Source organism: Eptesicus fuscus, chromosome 4 (genome assembly GCF_027574615.1).
Source record: "Eptesicus fuscus isolate TK198812 chromosome 4, DD_ASM_mEF_20220401, whole genome shotgun sequence".
NCBI classification, from domain to species: domain Eukaryota; kingdom Metazoa; phylum Chordata; class Mammalia; order Chiroptera; family Vespertilionidae; genus Eptesicus; species Eptesicus fuscus.
The window spans coordinates 76128265-76140573 of record NC_072476.1 but is presented as its reverse complement, the minus strand read 5'-3'; the positions used below and the strand labels follow the sequence as shown (position 1 = coordinate 76140573).

The window sequence follows — 12309 nt, the reverse complement described above, 5'->3', positions numbered from 1 at the left end:
CTTTATGTTATTTCTTCTGGCTACTGTAAGTCATGTTGCTATGAATATGGGTGTACATATATCTCTTTGAGACCCTGCTTTCAATTCTTTCAGATATAGACTCAATGGAATTGCTGCATCATATTAATAATAGTAATTTTTTGTTTGTTAATCCTCATCACTGATTATTTTTTTCATTGAATTTTACAGAGTGGAATGGGGAAACAGAAACATCAACGTGAGAGAGACACATCAACTGGTTGCCTCCTGCACACACCCTGACCAGGGCTGGGGATTGAACTAAGGTTCATTGCCTTCACCTGAACAGAACCCGGGACCCTTCAATCATGGACCGATGCTCTAACAACTGACCCAAACCGACTAAGGCAAATAGTAATTTTACTTAATTTTTGAGAAATCTCCAAATCTCTTAATTTTCCAGAGTGATTGCACCATTTTTATTTTATTTTTTAAAATATATTTTTATTAATTTCAGAGAGGAAGTGAGAGGGAGAGATAGAATCATCAATGATGAGAGAGAATCATTGATCAGCTGCCTCCTGCACGCTCCCTACCGGGGATTGACCTGCAATCTGGGCATGTGCCCTGACCAGGAATAGAACCGTGACTTCCTGGTTTATAGGTCGACACTCAACTACTGATCCACACTGGCCAGACATGGTTGCACCATTTTACATTTCCATGAGCAATGTACAGGGCAGAGCATGGGGGGTGGGCGTAGCTCCAATTTCTCCACATCCTCATCAAAACATTTTTTTTTAGCTGAAACTGGTTTGGCTCAGTGGATAGAGCGTTGGCCTGCGGACTGAAGGGTCCCGGGTTCGATTCCGGTCCAGGGCATGTACCTTGGTTGCGGGCACATCCCCAGTAGGGGGTGTGCAGGAGGCAGCTGATCGATGTTTCTAACTCTCTATCCCTCTCCCTTCCTCTCTGTAAAAAATCAATAAAATATTAAAAAAAAAGACACAAAAAAAACAAAAAACATTTTTTTTTATTATAAAGGCATCCTAGTAGGTGTGAAGAGGTATTTCATTGTGGTTTTGATTTTCATTTCCCTAATGACTAATGGTTTGTGCATATTTTCATGTGCTTATTTATTGGCTGCTTGTGTCTTTTTTGAGAAGACATGTCTTGTAAGTCCTTTGCCTAGTTTTCAATTGTGTTGCCTTTTAGTTCTGAGTTGTAGTTTTTTGTATATTCTGGATATTAAATCCTTATTGGACATATGGTTTGAAAATATTTTCTCTTATACTGTAGAGGTTGTCTTTTCAATGTCGCAATGATGTTCTTCGATGCACCGTTTTAAATTTTGATTAAGTCCAATTGCTAGTGCTTTTAGTAGCATATCTAAGAATCCACTGTTTCCTTTAAAGAGTTGTATAGTTTAGTTTTTATACTTTGGTTGTTGATCCTCTTTGAGTTAATTTTGTATATGGAGCCAGAAGGTAGGGAGTCCAACTTCATTCTTTTGCATGTGGAAATCCAGTTGTATTTGTTGAGACGAGGTCTTATTTTTGTGAATCCGGACATAGCACAAGGCTTCCCACACAGTAATCAATAAGTGCTGCATAAAGCAGTATCTTCATATATGTACTTTCTAGAAAAGAATGTTTTATGGTATCGATACCACTGTAATTAGCTAGTTATAAAAAATTGGAAAGGAGCAAAGAGAAGACCAGACATTATAGGCATGTTCCCTAAAAAACACTGGGGAGAGATCCAACAAAGGGAAGATAGACACATGCCCAGTAAAGTTGGGATGACAGAGGGAAGGGGCTTGTCTGTCAGTCACACCTGGGGAGAGAGATGGTTGGCCAGAATGGGTGTGGCCACTGTAAGTGCTTGGAAATTTGGGATATTTAGCCCCCTGAATAAAGGAGTTCACTGTCTTGGTTCCTCTTGGCACACTTGGCTCACGCTTGGCTTCCTGGCATTTTCCCAAGTGGCCCACAGACCCCCCGCCCACGATGGACTAATGAACCACTGGACTGCAGCTAGCCTAATGGCTGTATTGGACCCAGCTGCAACATGGAACTAGAATTCTGGATACTGGCTCTGATTTTAGCCCTATGGAAACCCCAGCTGTACTTCTATGAGTGAAATGGGACTTTGGAAACTCAGGGATATAATTCCTCGGAAATGAAGTTTTCTGCCATGTTGCATCCTCCTGTGCGAGTCTCAGAAAATTCCGTTTCTTGGCATATGGCAAGGACCCCGCTCCCATTAGCAAGGGGGTGAGAAAAGTGTTCATGTGAAAATAGTGTGATGAATAAAATGACAGTTTCGAATTTGCCACTCTGGAACTCTTTACATAAATAACGGGAAACTGTGCTGCTTTCTAGATCAACTCTTTCCTAATTTGGACAAGTTCCCATGTCTGAAAGAATTGTCTGTGAATATGGACAAAAAAAATGTTTTTCCAGTTATTCCTGAAGAATTCCTAAATCTCCACCATATGGAGAAATTATTGATCAAAATTTCCACTGAGAATGGTCCTTCCAAAATAGGTAAGGATGGCACACTGATTTACTTGTTTTTACATCACTTGGTAGAGCTATTTGGCCAATGATTCATTCAAGAGTAAAAGCTGCTGTGGACCTGTGGGTAAAGCCTGTATCCATAGTAAATTGGGGGAATAGCACTTTCTCATTAAGAGAGCAAAGAGCTATTTGTAATTATTGAGCCCTTACTACATGCTAGGAAATTATTACAAGCACTTTACAAGTAGTAGCTCATTTAACCGTCATATCCATTCAAGAGGTAAGATACTGTTATTCTCATTTTACAGCTGGGAAACTGAGGTATAAAGAGGTAATTGCTCAAGGTCACTCCAACTAAGGAAATGGTAGCCTGTGATTCAAACACAGGAATTCTAACTACTACCAAGGCTGAGCTTTAACCACTGATATACTGTCTCTCCAAAATAATTTGTAGAGTTCTTTTATTTTGTTTTAAAGTTACAAATACCTGCCAAATTAGGTGGAAGGAAATATGCTGATTGGTAGCAATTGGAAGCATTTCCCTATTTTTCTCACCAGCCTATGTTCATGGTTAATGGACATGTGCAACCACCTTTCTTAAATACATCATTTAGCAAAATGACTTAGGCATCATCAATTCCTTAGTTCAGTAAAGACTGAACACTAAGGATTGAGGAAATGTAAATCTCTATGGAACTGACATGCAAAATAATTCACTGAACTGGAAGAAGTTATTTTCTTAAATCTGTTAGCAATTTTTGCATCAAATTTAGATTTTGTTTCAGAGTTGTCATTGCTTTTGTTTCTTTGTCTAGTATTCCTATTGTGTAAATGTCATGTGCACACTTAGAAGCATTAAGTGTTAAAACTGAAAGTGACTTTACTGAGTCAATGCCCTTCTTTTACAGAAAACTGATCCCTAGGGAGGCTCAGTTCAAGTTCACATAGCTTTCTAGTTAATTGCAGAACCTGAACCTAAGCCAAAGTGGCTTGATTCGTGGATCATTACATCGTGGTGCTTTGTTTTAATTCAAGATTGTTGAACCAAAATAACAAATTATATGGCTAATCCTGATAGAAATTTGCAATCTTCCCTAATTTCTTAAATCCTTGATATTTTACAGTTAAATTAATTGAGAATTCTCCAAACCTTAATGTTTTCCATCTGCAATGTAATTTCTTTTCGGATTTTGAGTCTCTCATGACTGTACTCGCTTCCTGCAAGAAACTCAAAGAAATTAAGTTTTCTGGAGCATTTTTTAAACCCATCCCATTTGGTAAGAGCTACAATTTTAAAATTTTGGTTTAAGGCACTTTTTAAAAATAGGCACATTTTAAATATGCAACTGATGCCAAACTGATGTAATAGATATATGATCTTAAATGAGTTATCAAATAAGTTGTATGTTTCTAAAAGTTTAAATATTTCTAGTTATCAGAATTATATCCTGCACAAAGACTTACCTAGTCATACTAATTAAGTCTATCTGAATTACTGTATTATTTTCTATCACTTTAAAAATATTCTTTAATCACATTACTTTTTGGTATATGAGTTGTAACTGACATAACTAGATTTTTATTTTCCTTTTATAGTCACCATCCTGACGAATTTTATTTCTCTGAAGATATTAAATCTTGACTTACAAGAATTTCCAGATAAGGAAACATCTGAAAAATTTGGTATGTGTACAAAACAGTGCCTTTTACTTATTCTTTATTCTCTTCCCCTCACATCCTTCCATCTATTTTGCATTAGCTACAACAAATGATGATATGTATTAACTACCCGCTAATTAGGAGGAAGAGGCAGGGCTGCTCAACGTTTACCCTCACGTGCCTTGATTATTCTCAGAGCGCCTTCTGAGTCATTGTGCAATTTCATTGGCAGGTACCGTTCCAAACATGTTAAGTCTGTGTTGTTTTAAGTTTCTGGGATATAGATAAAACTATCTTTTAAGGTTCAGAAAACTCAATATGTGAAAACCCAGATTTAACAAAATGACTAGCAATAAAAAGAGGTAAGTACTTTTTCATAAAAGTAATGTATGCTGATTGGGAAAAAACATAAACTGAGGCATATTAACAATTTTAAGTTTATTTAAGTAAAAATGGATTTGAATTGGGGAACATCCTGTTTAGCAGACAGAAAGGAGCTCTGAGGAGCGACACAGAATGACTTTTATAGGTAGAAGGGAGCAGGAACAAGGAAGTTATATCAGGTAAAAAAGTTGGTTGGTGATTGCAAGGATAATTTCCTTTAGGGGATGGCAGAGTTCTAAAGGCTGATAACCTAACTAGTGCTGCTCAGATGATTCTTGATTACCTGGCTTAAGATTCCATTTCCGGGAGAGCTGAAAGTCCAAGTCTTGGTTTGGTGACATGGGACTTAGCATAAGCAACTCTATTTGGGGATGATGTCTTATTTTTAACTCAGGAAAACATAAGGTGGGTCAGTAGAGATATGGAGTGTTGAACAGTTAGTCCCTTTTAAACTTTAGCAAACTTTAGCGTGCTTAAGGATCACGTGGATCTCCTCCTCCTCTTTTCTTCCTTTGGAGGCAGCCGTGTGGGTAGGGGAAGAGCATGGGGGCTGAATGGGGCAGAGGAAGGATCAGAGGTCAAGGAAGTGCCTGGTATATACAACAGGTTGATTAAACAAATACGCTGAGTATAATGAGAGCCAAGTTTCCTCACTGAGAAGGAATTTATAAATATTGAAAGGGTAGGTTAGAAAGAACTTTGAGGTATTAAATTAGAATTGGAAATATTGATGTGAACTCATGGTGTTTTTTAAACAAGTGTTTTTATTGATTTTAGAGAGAGAGGAAGCGAGAGGAAGAGCTAGAAACATCGATGGGAGAGAATCATTGATCATCTGTCTCCTGCATGCCCCACACTGGAGACTGAGCCTGCAACTCTAGCATGTGCCCTGATTGGGAATTGAACCGGTGACCTCTTGGTTCATAAGTCCACACTCAACCACTGAGCTGCACCGCCTGGGCTGAACTCATAATTTTAACCTATTCACATAAATAGATCAATGTACACACAGATATAGATATATATTTACCTACATATTTCTACACACAAACACACATTTATATTTCTAAGTTCAGTCAACTGAGACACTAGAAAATACCTTAATAACAATGAGTACAACAGATGCCCAGATCTTGACTTCTAAATATTGGCTTCCCAAAAAGGAACACAAGTTCTTATAGAAATGGCTTAAGAACTGGGACAGAGAAAGCAAAAGGCTGGAACGTTGTTTTTTTTTAAATCCTCACCTGAGGATATGCTTTTCATTGATTTTAGAGAGGAAGAGAAACATCAATGTGAGAAACATTGATTGGTTGCCTCCTGAACACACCCCAACTGGGGATCAAACCCACAACCCGGGTATGGGCCCTGACCGGGAATCAAACTCCCAACCTTTCAGTGTACGGGGACAACACTCCAACCAACTGAGCCGTCTGACCAAGGCCTGGGGCATTGTTTTAAGGTAGAAAGTGTTCAAAATATCTCCAGCTGTGACGCCTCAGAAGTAGAGAACTTTTTAGGGATCAAGTAATCTACTGTACCATGTTAAGGATGGAATCAAAGTGAAAAGGAAAGATAGAGTGGTGGATTGTGAGACTTTAGTGCTGTGAGGCAGAGGGAAAAATCACTGAGGTAATAGCAAGAGGTGGGATTGAAAGGAAGGGGGCGGAAGGCCTTCAGGAGCTAGGAGAGTATCCAGGATGCCAGAAGCAGCTTCAGTCTAAAAGAGGGAATGAATATGTGATAGGTATTCTGCACTTCAATGCAGGAAAGACTGGGGAGGGTGAAAATATGGTTGTTTGGAAACAGCAATGAAGACCAAGGTGGCCCTAGCTGGTTTGGCTCAGTGGATAGAGCATCGGCCTGTGGATTGAAGGGTCCCAGGTTCGATTCTGGTCAAGGGCACATGCTCGGGTTGCGGGCTCGATCTCCAGTAGGGGTCATGTAGGAGGCAGCGGATCAATGATTCCCTCTCATTGATGTTTCTATCTCTCCCTCATCTGAAGTCAATAAAAAATATATTAAAAAAAAAAAAAAGATCAAGGTGTAGGCTGACCCCTTTCTCTTGTCCTTGGAGAGGAAGAGGAACAGTCTCTATGCTACATGGGGCCTTCTGGACTGTGCATGATTTTGAGGCTAGTGACCATGAAAGTTTTTTTTTTTTCGTTTTTTTTTTTTCTTCTGATAGCCTACACTTTAGGTTCTCTTAGCAATCTGGAAGAATTGATCCTTCCTACTGGGGGTGGGATTCATCAGGTGGCCAAACTGATCATCCAGCAGTGTCAGCATCTACGATGTCTCCGAGTTCTCTCATTTTTCAAGACTTTAAATGATGACAGTGTAATGGAAATTGGTGAGTTACCCTCTGATAAAATGTTTCACCTTGCCCTGGATGGGTGGCTCAGTTGGTTGGAGCATTATCCTGTACACCAAAAAGATTGTGGGTTCAGTTTCCGGTCAAGATACATACCTATGTTGCAGCTTCAATCCTCAATCAGGACGAGTATGGGAGGCAACCCATCTTTCTCTCTCTTTCCTTCCCTCCCTCTCTCTTCCTCTCTCAAATCAATAAACATGTCCTCAGGTGAGGATTTAAAAAACGTTTCAGCTTGCATGAAAGCCAGTGACATTATTCAAGTTTTCTGCTACAAAATGTCTATACAGTTGCCTGGCCGGCGTGGCTCAATGGTTTGAGTGTTGACCTATGAACCAGGAGATCATGGTTGGATTCCTGGTCAAGGCACATGCCCCGAATGCAGGTATAAACCCTAGTGAGGGGCATGCAGGAGATGGCCAACCAATGATTCTCTCTCAACATTGATGTTTCTAGCTCTCCCTTCCTCTCTGAAATCAACAAAAAAAAATTTTTTAAAATGTCTATACAGACTTTTCTCTCTCTAAAAATGTTCAACCCACTTCCTTATCTCTATCTTATCATTTGTTCCCTCTAATGTCCTGGTCAGATTTGGAAGTGAAAGATGCCCTCCCATTTAAGACTATACAAAGCTCTCAAGTCTGTGTTCTTTTAAAAAAATTTTTTAATATGTTTAAAAAATATATATATACATATGTGTATATATACATATACACACACACATACATATATACATACATATGTGTGTGTGTGTGTGTGTGTGTGTGTGTATATATATATATATATATATATATATATATATATATATATATATTTCAGAGAGGAAGGAAGAGGGAGAGAGAGAGAGAAACGTCCATAAGAGAGAATCATGGATTGGCCACCTCCCGCAAGTCCCCCACTGGGGATGGAGCCCACAACCCGGGCATGTGTCCTCGATCAGAATCGAACCTAGGACCGACCTTTTAGTTCACAGGCCGACGCTCTATCCACTAAGCCAAACCGGCTAGGGCAAATTTTGTATGTTTTTATTGAGTTTAGAGGAGGGATGGGGAACGTCTGGCCTGCGGGCTTTATAAGGCCCATGAAATCATTTGGTCTAGCCCTTCCAAGGCATTAAGGGAGATTAATTAAATGTGTGACCAAATACAGCAGGATCATTTTTAAGTTGATAATTGTATATGTTGCATGAGTGATGTTATAAATATCCAGCCCTTGGCAGAAAAAAGGTTTCCCATCCCTGATTTATATGTATATATGTATGCGTAAATATATGTATGTATGTATGTATGTATGTATGTATGTATTGGCATTTTCTATTTCCAGTGGTGATAAGAGAGGAGATTGGTTCAAATAATCTAGTCTATCATTATTGAAACAAAAGTCTTACGATTCCCATTAAATATTTTGCTTTTACAGCCAAAGTAGCAATCAGTGGAGGTTTCCAGAAACTTGAGAACTTAAACCTTTTAATGAATCACAAGATTACAGAGGAAGGATATAGAAATTTCTTTCAACTACTGGACAACTTGCCAAACTTGCAAGAGTTGACAATTTCCAGGCATTTCACTGAATGTATCAGACCTCAGGCCACCACAGTGAAGTCTTTGAGTCAATGTATGTTACGGCTGCCAAGTCTCACCACAATTAACATGGTTAGCTGGCTCCTGGATGCAGAAGACATCACACTGCTTACTTCGACAAAAGAGAAACACCCTCAATCTAAACACTTCAATATTCGGTGGAAATGGATATTGCCATTCTCTCCAATCATACAGAAATAGAAGATTTAGCTAAAAACTGCTGAATCAAGAAAAATTTTGTCAACAATTCTAAAAACCTAATTATCCAAAAACATTTTTTTAAATACTAGAGGCCCAGTGCACAAAATTCGTGCACTGGGGGGGGGGGGGGAGGGACTATCCTCAGCTCAGCCTGCACCCTCTCCAATCTGTGACCCCTTGAGGGATGTCCGACTGCCAGTTTAGGCCCGATCCCTAAACCGGCAGTCGGACATCCCTCACAATCCTGGACTGCTGGCTCCTAAACACTCGCCTGCCTGCCTGATTGCCCCTAACCACTCTGCCTGCCAGCCTGATAGCCCCCTAACTGCTCCCCTGGCGACCTGATTGACGCCTAACTGCTCCCCTGCCAGCATGATCATCCCCAACTGCCCTCCCCTGCTGGCCCTATCGCCCCCAACTGCCTTCCCCTGTGGGGCTGAGGGGACTGGGGGATTCTGGCTAGATGAGGTGGGGCTGAGGGGACTGAGGGACTCCGGCTGGATGAGGTGTGCGGTGCCTGCCACCTCCTGGCAGGGCTGAGGGGACTGGGGGACTCCAGCTGGATAAGGCAGGGCTGAGGGGACTGGGAGACTGAGGCTGGATGAGGCGGGGCTAAGGAGACTGGGGGACTCCAGCTGGATGAGGCAGGGCTGAGGGGACTGGACACCGCCATCTTGTGGCTGTGGGTACCACCATCTTTTGAGGGCGTGACAGTCAATTAGCATATTCCCGCTTTATTGGCTGTGGGTGCCGCCATATTTGCGAGGGTGTGGCGGCCAATTAGCATATTCCCTCTTTATTAGATAGGATCGCAGGCAAAATAATATTTATAAAACATGTAAGGCATGTAAAAAAATAACCCTGCATGCCCATCATTGTGCTTAAGAAACATTATTACCAATATCTTTGAAGTCTCTCAATGATCTTCCCAACATTTAACATTTCATAGTCCAGCATAAGCATCAGGTTTTCAGGGTAACTGTGGTAAAGAGAAACAAAGCCACAAGGAGAGGGTGGAGGGAGGTACACTGATCTAGCTAAATGTCACAATGTGGAAGAATTCAGGTTATATATGAAATGAGTAATTTAAGGACTAAGTCAGTTTCACACATAGGTGAAACAGAGTTCACTTTAACAGGGTACAGATGAGTCAGTCTTTTGTGGGCCAAGAGATATTCCCTAATCCTGGTAGGATCTGTTCTGTATATTTAACTTTGGTGTAGTCAAGTTTACTTGTACCTTCCCTTTATCCACTGCCAATGTGAAGAAGAAATAGGATTTAGGGAAAATGCTTTGATTCAAATGCCCTGGCACTCACCTTTATGTTTCTAAACTTCTTCCTTTCTCATGAAGCATAGTAACTTCCATCTTGGGTAAAAACTGCTGTTTAAAATTTTAAATTCTGGCTTCTGTAAACGTTTGCTTGCTTAAATAATAGGGAAAAATAAGACTACTCCCATTCCAGAGAGGCCATAAACTATGTCCCAGACAGAGTTGTCAGTGCGGGCGTCTGGCCAGGCTTTGAGATATGGTCTCACGGCAGTCCCAGCATACAGGACTTTTTCTCAGAAGGTCCAGAAGTCTGGTTCCAAATTTGGAAGACAAAGAGCTGAAAAACGTATAAATAGGAAAGATTTCCACCATGTGGGCCCCAGAATTTGAGAAGCAATATTTCCTCTGGGCCCGCTAGCGCGAGCAAAATGAAAAAGACCCCAAATAAATTTGGCTTATTAATTAAGGCGTCTTCTGATTTACAATATAACACTCACATATCCTAACCTCTCCAACTCCCTAAAATCCTTCCACTGTGCCCACATGAGTAACGTGCCTAATATCCTCAGCCTCTTTTCTAAATGTTCCCTGCACCTTATTTTAGCTCCATATTTTTTCAAATTTTTTTAAAAACCAGGACCCATAGTAAGGAATAAATTCTATATTGAAAATATTGCACATTTATATACATACTCACAACTGAAACAAGATTAGAAAAATAACTTTCTAAAACAAAGCTATATTATATTTTACTAATATGCAAATTAACAAATAATTCAAAAACACGAAATTCTTTTAAGAGTTGTTTATATACACTGCTTTCAGTTGTTGTTTATGTATACTGTTTTCTTTCTTACATTTCCTCCCATCAGGATTTTACTTCCTCTATTCCACCAAAACAGCTCTTATGAGGGTCACTGATGACCTCCACATTGCTAAATTCAATGAATACTTCAGTCCTCATCCTACTTTTGGTATGAGCATTTGACCCATCAGTAGCTTTGATGTGGTCCATCACTCCCTCCTCAAAACATATTCTTTATTTGATTTCCAAGACTTCCCTCCTAATTCACCGAGAGTTCTGTTTCCTTTACTGCTTCTCCTAATATCTGATCTCTAAACATTGGGAGTACCCGAGTTTTCCTCTGACATCTCTATTGAAATGCACTTCCTTGGCTATCTATCTCATCCTGTTGAATGGCTTTAAATTCAATATCTAGGCTAACTTCTAAATTTTCGTCTCTAGTCCAGATCTCTCCTCTGAACTCTACTCATACCCAACTCCCATTAAGAGCATCTCAAACTTCATATGCCCAAACCCAACTTCTACTCCTTCCTTCCCACAAAAGTACTCTTTATTCAGACTTCTCCATCTCATTAAATTCCATTTGCCTAGGTTAAAACCTTGTCATCCTGACTCATATTCCACGTGTAAATCTATTGGCAAATCCAGAGCTCCATTTGCAAAATACACTCAGCTCCAACCACTACTACCCATTGGTCCTAACAGGTTGGCCTGCTTCTTCCCTTAAAACTTATTATCTGTTTTCAACATAGCAGTCAGAAGGCTCTTCATATAAATGCAACCATGCAACACCTTTGATTCAAAATCCTCAAATTGATTCCCAGCTCAAAGTAAATGCTGAAGATCTTACAATAGCCTACAAATGACCTGACCCCTCACTACCCATCTTACCTCTGTCTCTTCAATCTCTCCTCCTTGCTCAAGTCCACTCAGCTGCACTGGTTTCTTTGCTGCTTCCTAAACATGCAAAACATGCTGGTCTGAGGGCCTTTGTACTTGTCACTTCCTTTGCCTGGGAGGTTCTCCCTCTATTTATGTGAGTGGCTCTCATTTCCTTCAGATTTCTACTCAAATGTCACCTCAATAAAGTTTCCTGACCTTTCTTTTTAGAAAGGCATCCCACTTCCAATTTCACTCTGCCTAACCCCTTTCCCTACTTCACTTTTCTCTACATGTATCACTATCTGCCACCTTATAAAGTTCCCACCACTATAAGCAGGAATTGTCATGTCTTGTTCACTGCTGTCTCCTAAGAAACTCGAATAGTGCCTAGCACACAAAGTTAAATAAGATTTAGCCAATCAATGATTCTCATCAGTGATATTTCTCTCTCTCCCTTCCTCTCTCAAATCAAAAATATATTAAAGAATAAAAATAGCCCAACCAGTGTCACTCAGTGGTTGAGTATTGACCTATGAACCAGGAGGTCACGATTCAATTCCCAGCCAGGGCATATGCCCAGGTTGGGCGACTCGATCCCCAGTGTGGGGCATGCAGGAGGCAGCCGATGAATGATTCTTTCTCATCATTGATGTTTCTCTCTCTCTCCCTCTC

At 40.2% G+C, this 12309-nt stretch overlaps 1 protein-coding gene across 1 annotated transcript in view; it reads left to right on the top strand.

Annotated features, from left to right (window-relative positions):
- Window positions 1–8774, top strand: part of NAIP (NLR family apoptosis inhibitory protein) — a 34445-nt gene extending 25671 nt beyond the window's left edge. The window contains exons 11-15 of the mRNA XM_008161907.3: window positions 2343–2507; window positions 3605–3757; window positions 4077–4163; window positions 6712–6876; window positions 8314–8774. Of these exons, the coding sequence (XP_008160129.2) occupies window positions 2343–2507; window positions 3605–3757; window positions 4077–4163; window positions 6712–6876; window positions 8314–8678 (935 nt within the window). The 3' untranslated portion in view covers window positions 8679–8774. The remainder of the gene's footprint in view (window positions 1–2342; window positions 2508–3604; window positions 3758–4076; window positions 4164–6711; window positions 6877–8313) is intronic.
- The last annotated feature ends 3535 nt before the right edge of the window (window positions 8775–12309 follow it).